The sequence below is a fragment of the Haemorhous mexicanus genome, chromosome 3, assembly GCF_027477595.1.
Source record: "Haemorhous mexicanus isolate bHaeMex1 chromosome 3, bHaeMex1.pri, whole genome shotgun sequence".
NCBI lineage: Eukaryota > Metazoa > Chordata > Aves > Passeriformes > Fringillidae > Haemorhous > Haemorhous mexicanus.
In genome coordinates, this window is record NC_082343.1 from 29,177,669 (window position 1) to 29,194,778 (window position 17,110).

At 39.6% G+C, this 17,110-nt stretch overlaps 1 protein-coding gene across 1 annotated transcript in view; it reads right to left on the bottom strand.

Annotated features, from left to right (window-relative positions):
- PLB1 (phospholipase B1) overlaps nucleotides 1-17,110 on the bottom strand; it is a 50,651-nt gene that overhangs the window by 19,360 nt on the left and 14,181 nt on the right. The window contains exons 15-26 of the mRNA XM_059843276.1: nucleotides 15,898-15,965; nucleotides 14,880-14,923; nucleotides 13,531-13,639; nucleotides 9,748-9,799; nucleotides 9,529-9,609; nucleotides 8,394-8,459; nucleotides 7,916-8,016; nucleotides 7,012-7,093; nucleotides 6,479-6,583; nucleotides 4,742-4,837; nucleotides 3,580-3,651; nucleotides 1,917-1,988 (exon numbers count right to left, since the gene is read on the bottom strand). Of these exons, the coding sequence (XP_059699259.1) occupies nucleotides 1,917-1,988; nucleotides 3,580-3,651; nucleotides 4,742-4,837; nucleotides 6,479-6,583; nucleotides 7,012-7,093; nucleotides 7,916-8,016; nucleotides 8,394-8,459; nucleotides 9,529-9,609; nucleotides 9,748-9,799; nucleotides 13,531-13,639; nucleotides 14,880-14,923; nucleotides 15,898-15,965 (948 nt within the window). The remainder of the gene's footprint in view (nucleotides 1-1,916; nucleotides 1,989-3,579; nucleotides 3,652-4,741; nucleotides 4,838-6,478; nucleotides 6,584-7,011; nucleotides 7,094-7,915; nucleotides 8,017-8,393; nucleotides 8,460-9,528; nucleotides 9,610-9,747; nucleotides 9,800-13,530; nucleotides 13,640-14,879; nucleotides 14,924-15,897; nucleotides 15,966-17,110) is intronic.

The following is a 17,110-nucleotide window of genomic DNA, read 5'->3' on the forward strand; positions in this document are numbered from 1 at the left end:
CCACTGCCTACAAATTTTGTCCATGACATACAAGGTGGGGTCTCCAGGTTTGAAATCTTGCTCTATCTCAAAAGCTAACAGATGCAAAAGCAAATAAAGATCAACAATAAAATCCCCTGCCAAGTTATCATGTTATACTAATGTATTATATTACTAATGTATTATTATATTAGCTGGTAAAGGGTTTGAACATGAGTCCTAATAAGAGCAGTTGAGGGAACTGGGATTGTTTAGCCTGGAAAAAAGGAGGCTCAGGGGAGACCTTATCACTCTACCACTGTGTGAAAGGAGGCGTGACAATGCAGGAGCCTATCTCTTCTCCCAGGCAACCAGTGAAGGAACAAGGGCAAATGGACTCAGGTTGCACCGGAAAGGTTCAGGTTGGATATTAGAAAAAATTTCTTCATTGAAAGAGTGGTCAAGCACTGGAATGACCTTATATATTCTATTATTATATTACTGCTCCCCATGTTCTTTGCCAGGAACCTATTCTTTCCCTAGAAACTTTTAAAAATGGCTTGTTTTTACTGGATATAAAATTTGAAAAAACTTCAAAGCTTTAAAAGTTCCAGTAAAGAAAACTGTTAGGCTCTAAATAATTGTACTTTATGATATATTTTTAGGTGACATAATAGTTATTATATCACCTAAATTCCACCAATTGAAGATATTGAATCAAACATACATTACATAACACCTTAGCTCACCAGCAGAGAGAGCTGACCAATGTCTCCCCACGCTTTTTGGTAACAAGCAACCATATTGGCCAAGAAGGCAGCAAGAGAAAAACTAAAATTGTTCCAGTGGCCAGCCCTTTTAGGAGCAATGACAGCTGTGTACACAGATCCAAAGGCCAGCCCTGCTAGAAGCAGGAGATCAGGCTAGGGATGTCCTGAGGTTCCTTCCAACCTCAATTATTGTGACTGCACAATTCTACCAGAGTAAAACTTCATAGACCAGTGGTCTTCAGAAAGCATGGCTGCTGTTAAAAAACATCATGACAAATTCATCTGTTCCTCTAAAAAGATGTTGGAAAATGCTCCACTATCAACCACTACAGTCTGGTTGCAGAGGCTAGAAAGGACAGATAGGCTTATTTTTAGATCAGAAATTGTTGCTTTACCCTCTCTCTACTTCTTTCCTTTATTACTTCAGAAGCTGTTGCTGTTGAGATTCAGTAGAATTACCTATTAAAGCATAACTCTAGCTCTACTAATAAAAATCCCATATCAGTCCTGCAAATTATGACTTGCTAAGACAATACTGCTGTTCTTTGTGACCATCATGGCACACAAAGACTTTGATAATTGGGTTAGTCATGAGCACCCCCAGTATGAACTAGCCCAGTCCATTTTGATTGCCAAGCAAATAACTGCTCCATTTCTTCAAGACCAACACACAATATCTGTTTCTGCAGTTAACTGAACATGCCTCATGATAGTTGCTCAGTCATGGTGGAAATTGAGTCCCTTTGAAAATGAGATTCCTATCACCTTTGTAAAGGGTCACACATCCAATATGTAAAGGTGACTGCCCTCTACAGGTTAAGCTTACTTGAGTGTAATGAAGAACAGTGCCACCAGAGAATATCTAAACCTTCCTTAGATTGTTTGGGGGTCAGGATTCTAAGGCAACTTTTCCATACTGTGAGGAACTTGCTATCTGAATTAATGATGCATTCCAGATTTCTTACTTTGGTTACAGTTTTGATACAATTGCACCATTATTATAATTAATTTTGTTTGGCTTTTAGGAAAACATTTGTTTACACAATGAAAAGTGCAATGCAAGGCAGAATTCTCTTTCCAAAAACTGGTAATAGTTTATATAATCTATAAATTCAGAATTATGCGTAAAGAGATGAGATGCAGCTTTACATAGTTTGCCTAAAATGCAGCAAAATGTGCAACAATTACCTCTATTGGCTCTCTAGTGGGCTCCACAGGTGTGTAGTTGCTATTCTTATATGTTCCCAGGAAGGGACTGTTCTGGAGAAAGAAGAAACAAAGTAAGAGAAATAAGAGAAACTAGGCAATAAGCACATGGCATGAACGATAGCAAGTGATATCAAGGTATCATATAACCAAGAAAGTAATTGCCTAAAATATAAAATTGGAATCTGGACTTTGAAAACATGCTTCTTCCTTAAAATTAATAACATTTGTGTTTAGTGCCTTCGGACAAAAATTACATGTGCCAGATGCCAATTGCAGTTTAATATTTTCCTCTCCTAATATTCAAAATTGGACTTTATTAGAAGTTTAGTCCATTCAAAAGGTGCTGATGTAGAATCTCGACAAACCTGGGCAGATCTTCTGTGTCAGCAGCAGGGAGATGAAAGATTGCTTACTGAAAAGATCATTCTTCCCTCCAAGGGAGGCTGTAGAAATTTCATTGTTATTTTTGTCCCTTAGTAGTGCAGCATGCATTCAGGAAGACATGCACATCATACAGGCTAAAAAAATTCACCTGGAGGCTCACTTACCTCAATCAAGAGAAACTCCAGCATCTGCATAAAGAAGTCTTTAAAAGTACTAAAATTAGAAGGCAGGTTTTTATGGTGCTTAAGGTTGCCTCAAAACAAATAATTTTACATGGCTACTGGCACTTTTATCAATGACCTTTTCATTTCATTTAGACTTACTAAAGGCTTACCATTTCTGGAAAAAAAATGGCAAAAAAAAATCTTTTCAAGGGATATAAAACTTTTCTTTGCCTACTTCTGAAAAGCAACACCTTTGAATAAGAGTGAAGGATGGGAAAGAAGCATAAAATCCACATTATTTGGCACTGAAGAAGTTGCTGAGTTCATTTAAGCTGTTTGGAAAGAATGCTGGGTAAATGAAGCAGGATCATTTTGAGCAAATCAGAGGACTTCTGAAATGTGCTGGTTAATAACTCAGAAGATTTTCCTTGTCTGACAGGATGGACACAATATGGGCAAAAGCCTGGTGCATAACTTGAATGCCTGCCTCCAGACCTTAGAGAACTCAGCTCCCTGATCTGTTCAGTTCTTTGGCTTTCTTGTGGAAACTGCTGAAGATAGGGAGCCAGTTACTGCTGCCTGCAGCAGTCATTTCCACGTGCTGGTACCTAGCAACTGTCCTGCAAGTTCAGCAGCTTGTTTTGTAACTGCAGAAGCAGCTTCCAAAGAGTCTGAAGTATTCCTCTTATGGATCAGGCCAGGAAAGTCCACCTGACACCAATCCAAGAGACAACAGATTCTGGGTTTTCAAAGCTGCTGTGGTGCCCAAACCTCATTGATTCTGATGGGAAAGTTAATGCAGCGTGTTCTGTTGTTTGCTGCTTGAGCTGCCTCTGTACTTCACAAACAACAAAAAAGAACATCTGCTGCAACTGCAAACACACAAATCAGCATGCTGTCAATCAGCATTCACTGCACAGCAAAGTGCCCATGGGACACTAGTGCAGGTATATGAGAACACCTGCTCTCTCAGATGTAAACAGAACAAAGCTTTAAGTAAACTTATTCCAGATAGACCAAATCCCTGCTCTCTGCAGCAAGCACAAGCAGTACAGACTCCTGACAGCCAGCTTCCAAAATGTGGGTATGTTTACCTGAGCTGGACAGCCAAGGACGATGTCAGCTGAGAAATCAAATGAGTCAGCTTTCTGGCCCACAGGCTGTAACTGGAAACAAAGACAAAAGAACCTATTTTTTAACCATGTCAGCTCATCTTAAATTTGTAAAACAATTCTAATTAAAAAAACTCAGACATAAATATACCTTTCAAATCTATATAAAGGTGCCTGTATTTACAGGCCTAGATTTACAGCCAAGGCTGAAATGCATCTACTTCTCAGAAAGAACATGGCAACCACAAAACAAAAGAGCAGCTCTAGAAAGAAGCTTAAAAAGGGAAGTGGAAAGCTACACTGGATCAGTTTAAACTCCTGGAGGATTTTGGCAGGCACATGAAGTACCTTGGAATTTTGCCAGAAGGCAAGGTCATAAACTTTCTTCTCTTGCACAAAAGACATTAAGAGTCCCTCAATTTTTTATAGCTAAGCTGCATGATGGCATCTCCAACAAAAGGTTGTTTATGTGTAGAAGATAATACCAAATCTAATTAGAGGTACTGCTTGATGATTGCAAGCAATCATGTCAGCTGTTAAAATATTAATCCAACGTATATGGAAGTTACTATTCAGGATCCAAGATACTGCCTCTGACCGCTGGGTACTCCTGCACTGCAACACCAAGTAAAATGGGTTTGCTTAAGCAATCTTTAGTGACTCATCTTTATTGAGCTTAGCTCATTTCCAAAAGTAGTAAAACTGAACTGAATTAAAGCCACTTTAATTCCTAATGAGACATTAACAGCACAGGGATTTAAAACAAACATCCAAGTAATCCCTTTTAAATTGACAGATGCAGTTACAATTCTTTATTTGGTGGTTTCCCATAGCAGCCCATAGAAACATCATCCTTATTAAATGCTATTCTGCCTTGCATAAAAACAGATGAAGAATACTTGAAGTCACAAAATGACTGTGGTCATGAACTTGGAGCACCCCTCTCCTTGCCATGCACTTTAAGAACCAAGAGATTCTAGGCAGAGAGCAGTGCCAAAACCAGAGGGTATTTAACTAGTTAAGGAGTAGCAAACACAAGGTCCAGCATTATTCAGGCCTTAATTGCAATGCTTATTACAGAGATATTTTAATGGCAGTCAGGTCTAGGTGAAAATCTCACTGTATGCAGAGCCTGTCACCTTACCATAGTATTCCACAGAGCCCTGGCAAGCTGAGAATGGCCTTTCTGGCTCGGATGGAAACAGTCAGGTGCAAAGTAGGAGACATCTGGTTTCTCTTTCTACAAATAAAACATAAAGGATATATGAGTGTAGAAAAATCGCCACACTTCCAATTTGGAGTTGCCGAGGCCAAATCAGAACTAGTAAAGAGAGATCCATGCTACTTGCTCTCCCTGCTCCATTGCAGAAAGGCTCCCATTATCTGGCAATACAAACTGTACTTCAGCAGACCCATGAACTATCAGAAACACTTAGCTAGATATGATTATGTGCCTCCATCCAGAAGCAGTAAAACCACAATTTTCAATTATGGCTACAGTTCCTCTTCAGGCTCTGCAATAAGGATGAGTTCCTCTCCCTGGTTCCAGCTGTCATTAGAATGGGAACCACAGGCAGCATTATGCTCTGCAGTACCTTCTGCAAAGCTGTGAGTTTTGAAAGGATCAAGAAGCAAGTAAGTGTTTGATGGAAGGCAGCCAGTCTGACCAAGCACACCAGAGCAGACTCCCTTCTAAACAAAACTGTACTTTAATACAGGGTTAATACAGGCACTGGAGGATCTGGAGCTTGGAAATTTTTCTGTCACATTAATACTGAGATTAGGGTCACACATGACTTAAACAACTATTTCTGGTCAGAGCAGTTCTTCCTCAAAACTTGAACAGGTTTTTTTTCAGTGAGGTTGGACTTGCTTTTTAGAGGACTACTACCAAAATTTGCATCGTATCTTTTGCCATGTTTTGAGACAGAGTTTTCAGTTCAGGAACATCTGAATGTTGTATGAGATAAAAAACTGGAAGAGCATCTTGAACTTCTTAAAATCTGAACTAATGCTTGTGAGACTACAAAAAAAAAAGTTCAGAAATATTTTGCTACTTCTGTTTTTACTTCTGTGCTCCCTACCCTCAGTGCTGAAATCCTTAGGGATGACTTCTCGTGGGCACCAGCTTCACACACAAACAAAAGGCTTCACCCAAACAAAACAAAGGAGGCCTGTGAAGCAAATTTGTCCATAGCAGCACCTTAACTTTGCAAACTTTCACCAGCTATTGCAAACATCTTCAGAATGGTCCAGTTCAATTATGCCAGAGCAAACCCTGCTCAATGTTTTGCTCCATTTGTACCTTAGCTCCAGGTACATATGAAAATAGTTCTACCTTTAGTGAAAGTTTGAGTCTTTTCCTAGATTTACAGTTACTGGAACTTGCCATTCAAGGAACTGAGATATACATCAACATATGAACTACATAAAACTACTTCCATGAGATCATAGGTAAAGTTCCCTTTCTGTCAGACACAGAAAAATGAGTTATGTGGCATAAAGGGGAGCTGATGCCACAGTCCTCACTGAGCAATGCAGCTATGTTGCTTTAAGAAGTGCAGCTTAATAACTTGGTCTTTTACTAATCATGTTGTATTTTCAGGAAGAAAAATATTTATGTACTTCAAAGAACATACACAAACACACCTCTTAAATCAAGTTTTGACTCATTTTCCAAAACAGCTATTGATATTGACAGAACAATACGTAAAACTGAGAACTGCTTACTACATGAAGAAATCTGTTGTACTATACCAAAAATCAGCGACTTCTCATAAGAAAAGCACAGAACAAAATGAAACTAATTTTGAATATAGTCTCTATAGGTAAGATACCCATCCTTAGTTCTTTAAATGCAGAAATCACCTTTAGATCATACCTGATCAAGAGGAACCTTCAGATTTTGGAGTAAAGGCTGGATGACGACTGTGAAATTTTCATGAGTGTCATACCTGCCAGACTCTATCAGTCTCTGAATGCCAAGCTGCAAGAAACAAAAAACCACCAACAATACTTTAACATCTCTGCATCATAACTATTTTTTTTTGCACTTTCTGAAAGCACTGGAATCAAAAGGAATTTTTACTCGTGAACTTAAATAGCCACAGCCATTGGCAAAAGAAGGCTGAGATGCTGCAAAGGGGCTGAGAAGGTTGGAACACGATGCTGAAACTGTTTGTCAGGGATAGGGTTTTGGTGACTAAACTCTCACCAATTAATCTCTTCTAGAAAACATAATTTTTCTGAAGACCTCTGCTGCTAGTTTTGGTCACACGATAGGTTTGGATAGCATCAAATAAGCTCTTGCTGAGTTCATAGTTTGGATAAGAAACAGATATGATATGTTGCTAGGTAATCAAGAGCTCACCTCTACTGGAAATAAAGTAACAGTACCACTCTTAATAGTCATACCTGGTAAGCTTTGATGGCGTCCCTCACCATTGTGAAATTTTCTGAGTTTTCTTCTCCTGTGAGAACACAGCTACACAGATAACTGTGAGGGGGGTCAGAGGAGAAAACAGGAACAGAGAGAATTAAACATCTGATAATGCAGAGACCATCCTTTGTCATGCAATACCTTCACGACATGGATGCAATAAGGGAATCTTTACAATCATGTTTCTGTGAAAACATCTTATCGTCCTTGCTATTGTAATTTCAAACCTTAAACTTATTTTCTGTCTGATATGAATGATACTACTTTAAGTAATTTTGGTTTCACACCCAGATATATCAAAGTAGTGCACACTGTGTAGTTTGTTTCATTAATTTCACCCTGACATCCAAAGGCCCTGCAGATTGACAGAGGTGCACACCAGAGCCCCTGGGGAACTAGAAAAAAGTACTTTGAAATGTACTGCCTGTTTCACTTCTGAGCTGACACCTTTCCAATTAACAACTCCTTTTGTATTCCCAAGACAGAAAATTTCTCTGTCTGAAAGGTCAGCAAAGAATGCAAATTACTCATTGCACCAGAGCCTCTGAAACAGGGGAATCCTGTCTACTCCTCAAAAACATCATGTTCCTGTAAAAAAGGCCTGGAAATCTAAATGTCTGTGCACTTCAACCCCATCTTGAAGAACCCTGTTTCAGTAACTTTAACCCTAGCCTTTGAGGGGTGCATTATGTACAGTTCTAGGTATGGAAAACAGGCCAAAGGCAAGAGAAGGAAATGCCATCAGGCAGGGTGATGTGAGCACTGCATGGGAAGGAAGTCCACAGGACTGTGCTGCTACCTTTAAACATCAGTTCAAACTATGAGAGAAGCACAAAATAAGAATACAAACAGGACAGAAGGAAGTTAAACAAGCCTTACTCTGCCAAGTAAGTGGGGCACTGAACTGAAGGGTCCACAAATAACTGTCTCAGAGCAGTGATGTCCCCCACATCAACCAGACTCACTAGAGCTTTTGGAACCTGAAAGATAAGGTTTGGTTTAGAAGAAACTGCTTACACAGCCCACAGCGCATTTATTTTACCCCAAAGTCCAGCCATTTGATACCACTTCCCTTTCTCCACCATTGGAAGAATAAAAAAAATTAAAAAGATTGAAAAAGCAACAAATCCTCCACCAAACTCCCCCAACTATCTGTCAGTTCAGACTGCATCTCACTACTGCATACAGACAAGACAAAAGGAAATGGTTTTTTTGTGCAAGTCAACAGCATATGTTTTGTACCAGAATGCAAAAAAAAAAACCCCAAAAAACCAAAATCAAACAAACAGAAGAGCTAGCATCAGTCAGTCATGCTTCAGTGTGAGCTAGAATGCTGGGATAATTTCACAGTACTTGCCTCCTTGTGCAGAATATCAAGAGTTTCTTGAATCCTTTTGATGTAATTCCCAGCTGAGTAGTGATCCTGATAGAAACAGAAGAGATTACTGTCAAATGGAGACACAAGGAATTTAGGTTGGGAGGCTGGAGAATCACATTAATTCACTTCCTTTTCTGCCCTACAACACTGTGGTCAGTAGAGTGTTCTTTATTCTTTCTAGAGACTGGGGATTTTAAACATAGCAATTAATCCAAAACATAAGGAGGCTCAGTGAAATTTTGGATTTAAAATAAACCTTGTTGAGTAGCAGCATATTTAACCCAAATCCACTGGGTTAAATCCCAATCTGAATGCATGCTGAACAGCATAAACCAAGCAGCCACAAGCATGCTCACAGCCAGCTGATAAGCTCTCATAAAATTATGTGAAATCATTGCTAGTCAAGGTCATAGCTATAAATAAGGCTATAAAACTTGGCAGCAGAAGCAAAGATGCCTAGCAAGGCTCCTGCAAAAGAAGCACATTTCTCAAGCACAAGGGGTTGCAGGAGAATTGAAAAGGCTCCTAAGAAGTGAGCATATTAAAGGCAGAGAGTGAGAGCTGGCAGTGAAAGGTGGCCTCTCCCTGTGGCCTGCCCACTCAGCTCCCATGACCTCCTTATGGCAGCCCTAAAGGCTTCTCCACAATCCAGAGAAGCATAACATTCAAATAAGACTGCAGCAACTTCCCTCATATATATACCTCAGCAGCTCCTAGCACCTCCCCACGCTGTGAGTTATGGCGTGATGACAATTGTAGGGTGGCACCTCTTTGAGCTCCCACTGCCATTCCTGGGTGCCTAAAGAGGCCAAGCTAGAGCAGAGCAGTTACCACATCAGAGGAGTGAAGCATTTCTTCCTTTCCCTTTTTTGCTTACGGTCAAAAAACAGTAGTCAAAGCAGTGGTTCTAATCCTGGAGTAAGTCAGAGTAACCAAAACCATCCTACTCTGCTGCTGGTAACTTTTTATATCAGGGTATTGCCAGCAGCAGCCCCTGTCAAAACATAGAGCAGCTCATGTGTAACTCATGTTATCTCTGTGAAGGCTTTATGATTTCCCTTGAGGTGTTTCTACACTGACAGCACAGCTGGAGATAACCAGTGTCACTACTCACAGGGTCTTTGCAATAGATGCACAGGTCGTTGGCTCCAATGTGCACTGTTATGAGCTTCCAGTCAGCACTGAAGTCAATTCTCTGTGAAATAAAGAAGAAAATAACAAGTCTGAATTTCTTTACCTTTGTGATATGCACATGGTGTCATTGCAAGTGGATCTGTTGTGTGAAGCAACACCTGTTCATACTGTAAGTTTGAAGGAGTCCCAGACAACTTACCTGATCAGTTTTCATAAGGCTCACAAGACTTCTTGCTTGGGCTGGCAAGTGCCTGGAAAGAAAGAGAACTAGTGAGTGAAAGTAACACCCATATTGAGAGATCAGCATTACCATGCTTCAGACATCTTAAATCAAGTTGACAGATATCAGAAGGGTTGAGTGAGGACACAGTACAATACTCATGTTGCTGTGATCAAATTACAGATTCACATCTTGGTAATAAAATCAACATAAAATCAAACTTGATTTTACAATATTATTGATGAAGACAGATTTTACTCAAGTTCAGTAATTAATCTGGAAGCACAAGCTCAGCTCCTATTACAGTGCTTAGCACCTAAAACAGCTGAAAAGCCAAATATGGTAACAGTTGTAAGCACAGGGCCTCTGTAGAGCTAGGCTGCTATCAACCTATTCCTTGTAGACTAAAACACAGCAATCCCCAGTCCCAATACTTAACTGACCTCTCAAGCAGCATGTCCCTGAAAAATGTAGGTTTCAGAGCTCACTGTGCACACCCTCCTCATTTTTGTATCCTGCACCTACAGCACATAACTGTACACTATGTGTACACAACTTTTCCAGGGTAATTAAAAATCCAAGAAACCTTCAAGATTACTCAGACAAATTAAGATGACAGCCTTGCTGTTTTCTAACAGCCAGGTGAGCACTCTCTCTTTTTTATGTACATATATATGTAGATAGATAGATAGATAGATAGATAGATAGATAGATAGATAGATAGATAGATAGATAGATAGATATCTTAAGTGCAACAAGTTTTGAGTTACCCAGGCTGAGTGCTTTGTTTGACTGCCCTGACAGATTGGTCTTCAAATATGCAGAGGGAAGAGAAGAGAATGGGGTCAGAAAGCATTGACCTTCCAGGCAGGTCTGTGGTTCAGAATGAGCTGCATCTCCCTCCAGGCTCTTGTTAGAGACACTGGCTGTCTATCATTTCTGGGAGCATATCAGCTGACATTAATAAGCATGACACTTGTTTTGTATGGCAACCTGGTTTAGCTCCCCTTTGCAATGCTTTGTTTGCTGTATGAAAAAGAGAGGTCTCTCACCACCCTTGTCCAGCTGAATACTGATCTAACACTGGCATGGGAGCATCTACTGAGCAATGAGCCCTGTCATACATCTGCTTGTGACACAGACACTGTGTGCACGTAGTAGGTCTTATCACCATTACCCTTGTCCAATGTCATAACCTACTTATTTATACCCAAAGCTATCACAAGCCACAAGTGGTCACAGTTTCCTTCTGCTCTTACTGTGGAAATCGCCTTGCTAGGACATCATCTGCAATATTGACACAGAGGAAAAACACCACTTATTGATCTGACAGTCCACAACATATTTGATTTCTTGTACAGTCAGTGAGGTGATGATGCATCCTGAGCCAATGCAGTCAGCAAGATCCAATAACATCTTGAATGAAATAGTGCCAGCAATGATCCATCCTCAAACTGCAGTTTCAACCAAATTTAGATCTTGACCAATGGAAATAGTTTGCTAATAGGAAATACAGATATTCACAATTCCTGTCACCTGTTTTCTCCTCTCACTCTTAAATTCTTAACCTCCTTTTTTTTTTTCCACATGAAATTAGAGACCTCAGCCAGGCTCTTTTTCAGCAACATTACTCAGATCTATCCTTAACTCTATCATGTACTTAAGCACTTTGGCAATGAATGCAAATAGGCTTAGGGATATTTTCCTATATGAGAGCTGCAGTACTACATTTTCATCTAGTTCAATAAAGAGCCCTTCAAAGCAGCCAGGGTTTTAATTTTAAGAAACCCTTACACCTAGTTCTATAAGCTGGTAAGGCTGCAAAATTATCTAATTTCAGGAATGTCCCAGCACCTCTGGAAAGCACTTTCTAGATAACCATAAAGCAAGACAGGCCAGGTAGCAATTCTTAAATACCAGCATTAGCTGGTGGACTTTTTTGCCCTGTAAATCACTGGAAAATGGATTGTTTTGGCAGATGAAGAATAAATGCTGAATTGCATCATTCCAGGGTCAAATACCTAAAGCAGGAGAAACGTTTCCTTATGTTGCAATACATTTCAGTACTTGACTAGGACGAATTCATCTTCTCAGCTACATCAAGAACCAAAACATTATAGGACAGAACCCCAAAAGAAGTATTTGAAAGCTCAAGAATAGTATCTTACAGGATTTTACTTTTGTACAACTTTCTGCAGAGAGTTATGAGACAGAGAAACAACAGAAGACAAGCAGAAATCTGGTATGATTGCTGTCTGTGTCTCCTTGCTGAACGTTTACAAAACATGGTTACAAAACAAAGACAGCTCAATTTCATCATGTTTATCCAGTCCAGTCACTTGCAGGGAAAGAGAAAAAACTAATTGGTATCGATGAAATAGGCAATTTTCATTAGACGAGCATCCATCAACTCATTTTGAAGAGCTAACAAATAGCTGCTTAATAGCAATGCCTCAGTTGCTGATGCAAGCTGCCTTAAGTCATAATGGTGACTTAAGGGGTTGTGTATCCTGCTTCCAGTCCTCCCACCAAACCTTTTTGGGATTTAGCTGATAAAGAATACGAGACAGGCATCTCTCTCATTCTTTCATGCAAGCAAAAGCTGGAGGTAGTCTGGATACATGCTGCATTCAGTATGTTAATAAATTCTCACTGACGGCTGAAGAACATTTCACTGACATACACAGTTACATTTGGTCATCACCAGACAAAAAAATGCCTTCTCTCAGTTCTGTGGGGGCTGTAGGATATAGCAGGGGACATAGCACCCTATTTCTGCCAGGAAATCCAAGTACTTACTGAGATTACCAGTGAATCAGAAGTTACACGGGGCGTACAGGAGAGCAATAAAAAAACCTGATAAATCCTAGTAATCTTTGCTTAGATACAGCAAACCAAACACCTCTCTTGGCTTCTGAACTTCACTTCCAAGACTCCTTTGGGAAGCAAGATGAATTTTTCTTTAAACAAACAAATTAAGGTCTGGGTAATAGCAACTCACAATGTCAAATCCAGGCATGGTCTGCCAGATTCTGTGCCCAAACTATGACTGAATTCAAGCAGCCATCTGTTTTGTTAATTAAACAGCACTGACTTTGAATAAGTATCCAGGGATTTCTAGGATAAGCAATATAGTAAAGCTCAACTCACGCAGCTTCCCAGGTGTGACTACAAGCAAAGAGCCAAATTCAGGTGACTGCAAGACATTACAATCCCTATTATGTTGGCAAAACTGGCTCCAACTGCACCAGGTCTGCAATGCACCAAAACCCACGGATGACCATTAGTAATTCTCTTTTCTAAAGATTCTAGACTGGTTTTTTTCCCCATCTCTCTCCTGTCTTTTCCTGTTTGCTTATCTAGAAATCTGAGGCCAGAATTATGTAAGACTTCATCCTGTTCTACTCCTAGTTTCTCTTATCAATTCACTACATGTTTAATTTCTAAAAACATTCACATTCTCAGAGAGTGACTGACTGATAAATATATAAATGAATAGATGTTGAACCAGAAGAGTAGAAACCTTCCAACTGTTTCTGCCAGTTTCTTCTTTGTGGATTTCATAAGGAGGACTGTTAGTTTCATTTGAAAGTTCAGCTATGAAATATACCCATACGTTTAACATGTTTTGAGCCAATTTCCACTCTAACTCAACTGGTTCTGCTTGCTCTTCAGAGCAAGTTATGACAGCACATGAGACAGTTGAAAGGCAATTAGATGAAGCATCCATCACCTACAAATGTAAAACAAAAAGCTACATACTCAGCCAGTGCTCCAGGAACTGCCTGGTTAAGGAATGCATTGGAATCATTCTCATTCCCGATACCGGTTGAGTAGCCCGTGATCATAACATTGAACTCTCGAAGGATGTCTGAAAAACAGAGGTGGCAATGAAGGTAAAAAGACTCCAGCTGCTCCCTGCCTGCAGGGACTAGAAGAACACACCAGAACTGCCAGAGTTTTGCTCTCTGACAGCACAGCTGCTGCTGGTCAACCTTGATGGATTCACCAAGCAGGGGGGAGAGGGGTCACCAGCTGCAGTGACTCAGACAGCAGTGTGCTTGCAGTGCCCTGCACTGGCACCAGCAGATAAGATGAGCAGAACTGGGGACTACAGTGTGCAGTTCTCTCTCATGTTGTAGTGGTTAAAGCCTAAAACAAAATTATCAGTCACATGTTGACTTTGTGAAGTGAGTGTGAAGGGTCCTTCAGCCCAGCTGGAGCCAGTTTTCAGCTAAAGCATCTGGGTCTTCTTCACTGCTGTGCAAAATCTCATAGTACTGACAAATATGAAGAACAAAGCCTCAGGTGCATGGTTCTGATGAAGTTACACCATGTTCTCCATAGCAGTTTCCAAAAGGAAGTTGGCAGAGTAACTTACAGCTGAAAGTGAACACGGCCACATTGTGAGCTATAAAAATCTACTTCAATCTCAAAGACCAAGTTTAACCGCATTTTAGTGAGGGCTTTGTCAAATGTAATAGGACTCAACGAATCAATTAATTGCTTATTCTAATTATATTCCTGTTACATTCTACTTAAAATGATGGTCAACACACAAAAGAACAGTTTACTGGCCCTCTTTGAATGGAAGTTTATTACTACAGCTGATCCAAACTGAAAGTCAAGTGGCTCTACATCAACAATAGACTGAGCTATGTAAAGTTGCAGGTTTCAGTGAAGGGAAAGTTAAAATTATTCCCTTCAGGTTACATGTATGAGTAGGCAGTTTTATTTACCAAAGACGCCTACTCTATGCAAATATTTCTTTTGGAAAAATTGTGATGGAATATTTATTAAAAGCAAATGTTAAGTACATCACGAGCATGGACATAGCAAGGTTATTTAGAAATTCAAATAATACTCACCAAGCAGTTGAAAAGGGAGAGGGAAAAGAAAGTAAGGGAATTTCTGTCTGTTCTCAGCTTCACTGATGAAGGCAACTTTTTATTTTTTAATTGTAGCATACCGTTTCTTTTAAAGATAGTTCTCATTAATTACATCAAGCAGCTTTGAGATACTTAAAAGCTCTCTATAAATCTATCAGAAATTAGTCCACTACATCTCCTCAATCTTGCCAAAGATTTATATCTAGCAAAGCATTTACTTACTAGGTAGAGTAGTCACATTCTCCAATGACTCATCTCCTCCAATACTAAAATGAGAAAGAAAGATCCCAGTCACTCAGCTCTTATCTGGACACAAACAATAAACAAAGTGAAAGCCTGCAACACATCATGGGGAAAAGCAAAGGGCTATAAATTTGGTAACTATCATTCTATCAGAATCCATGGAGACAACAGAAGTGGAAGTGCTATTGGGGAGAACAGGTGAGGTTTCAGTGGTGAAGATGCTTGTCAGAAAGATTTATTGCTCTTGCAGGTGTACAGGGGTACAGTCAATCTTTTATCAAGTGGCAGAAAAATGCCTGACATAGCTTCATACTCAAATAGTTAATTCATACTTAAGTACTTCAGATTAGAAGGTCAATTTTGAGGTCCATATCAGCCTCATGAAGCCCCTCTAAGGCAACATCAAACAGAGACAGCCCTAGAGTGACAATAGAACTCAAGCAGTAGCTCTTTACTCCTCCTGCTCTCTGCACAGGAATATACTTCTCCAGCTTTTGTGTTGACAGGACATACTGAAGCCATACTCCAACTTACACAGACGTATTAATACAGCACAGAGCTGCTTCAGTCAATATCAATAGAGCTACACCACAACAGCAAAACAATTTATGAGTGCGTGTTGCTATATACAGCAAAAGGTCTCTGGCCAAACAAACAATTTTCCATGACACTACAAAAGTTCAGAAATAGAAAACTTTGAGAAGAAGTTCTAAAACCAACCAGTTCTGACTTGTTTTGTAGATTTCCAACATCCCAACTTATAAATACAAACTGTTGCAGGCAGTGAAAAATGAAAGCATGAGAGAGATCAAAAAGCTTGCTTAAAATCCACTGCTGAAAATGCTTTCTGTAAAGCTACCCTTATGACAAAATCTTGATACACCTTTAAGAAGTGCTAGCCTAAGAAGTAACCTTTTTTTCAGCTTTCTGTTTTTCAGCTTTCTGACAGCTGAAAGATCAAAACCACATCTCTTCATCACCTTGGCTGAAGACTTACCTCCAAGACAGTCCCCGATATTGAGTGATCACATCCTGGAGGGTATCTGAGGCAATTCCTGAACCAGCCTGGACATTGTTTTTCATTAACCAAATGAAATTAAAGCACAATTACTAATGCAATAGTGACTAGTAATACAAACACATAAACAAATAAAATGTACTAATTTAAATAGAATTACATAGTTGTTTTATTTACTTTTTAATTGAGTGGACGTCTTCCAAGGCTTTAAAATGCATCTGACTTTTCCCAAACCTTTCTCCTGAAGGATACAACAATACCTTTCATAACTATTTAAAAGCATCATATTGTATATATGACACAAAACGTATGATGGAGCTGTGGAACAAAGACATGGGCCTAAATGGGCTAAATAACATTTTTATGGTAGGATTAGTCAACAGTGATGAAAACATCTCAATCAAACACACAACATGGCTAATGATATGAAACACTACATGAACTCAGCAGAGAAAATAAGCATGTATCAGAAAGAAGCACCAGAGTTTGAAAACCAATGTGCTAAATTGAAAGACTTACAGTAGAACTGGAGTGAGGAGGAAGCACTCTCTACACTTACCCTGAAGAAAGAGGCAAGCTAGCAACTACATCCCTCCTAAAATACCTCCAGAATTCAGCAGCAGAGTTTCTGACAGCTGTGATTGTACAGTTTCATTCTAAATCTAGGTGCATGCTAGTACTTGAGTACAGTACTAAGCAGCCTATTTGCTGCTACCTTAGATTAAACCACAACACTACATTTTCTTCTATGTATAAACTTCACTGAAATAACAGGAGATTGGTGCTCAGAATAACTATGTGCAGCCAAGTGCAGCTCTAAGGTAGCAATACACCACTGCATGTTCTATGAAAGCAGATTCTATTCCCAGTTCCTACAGACTAAGAAGCAGAAGCACTGCAGGGCCCTAGATATTACAATACAGCAACCATAACCATATACAGAATGTATTTCTTTTATTAATACTGCAGGTTTACATCAAAATGCTTCTATTTATTTCAGTAGCCTCCTGTGTGTAGGAGTTGTTGCACCATGTCTGCCAGAGAGTTGTAAAGGGCTCACGGTTTGCACGCACAATGTGTTTGTTGTTAAGGCTCAGATTCAGAGAAACCTATGTCCCAATTACATCTTTCTGTCCAGTGTTCCCTTTGACTGGTTGTAGAATTTCAATCTTTGACCAGTATGAAAACACAA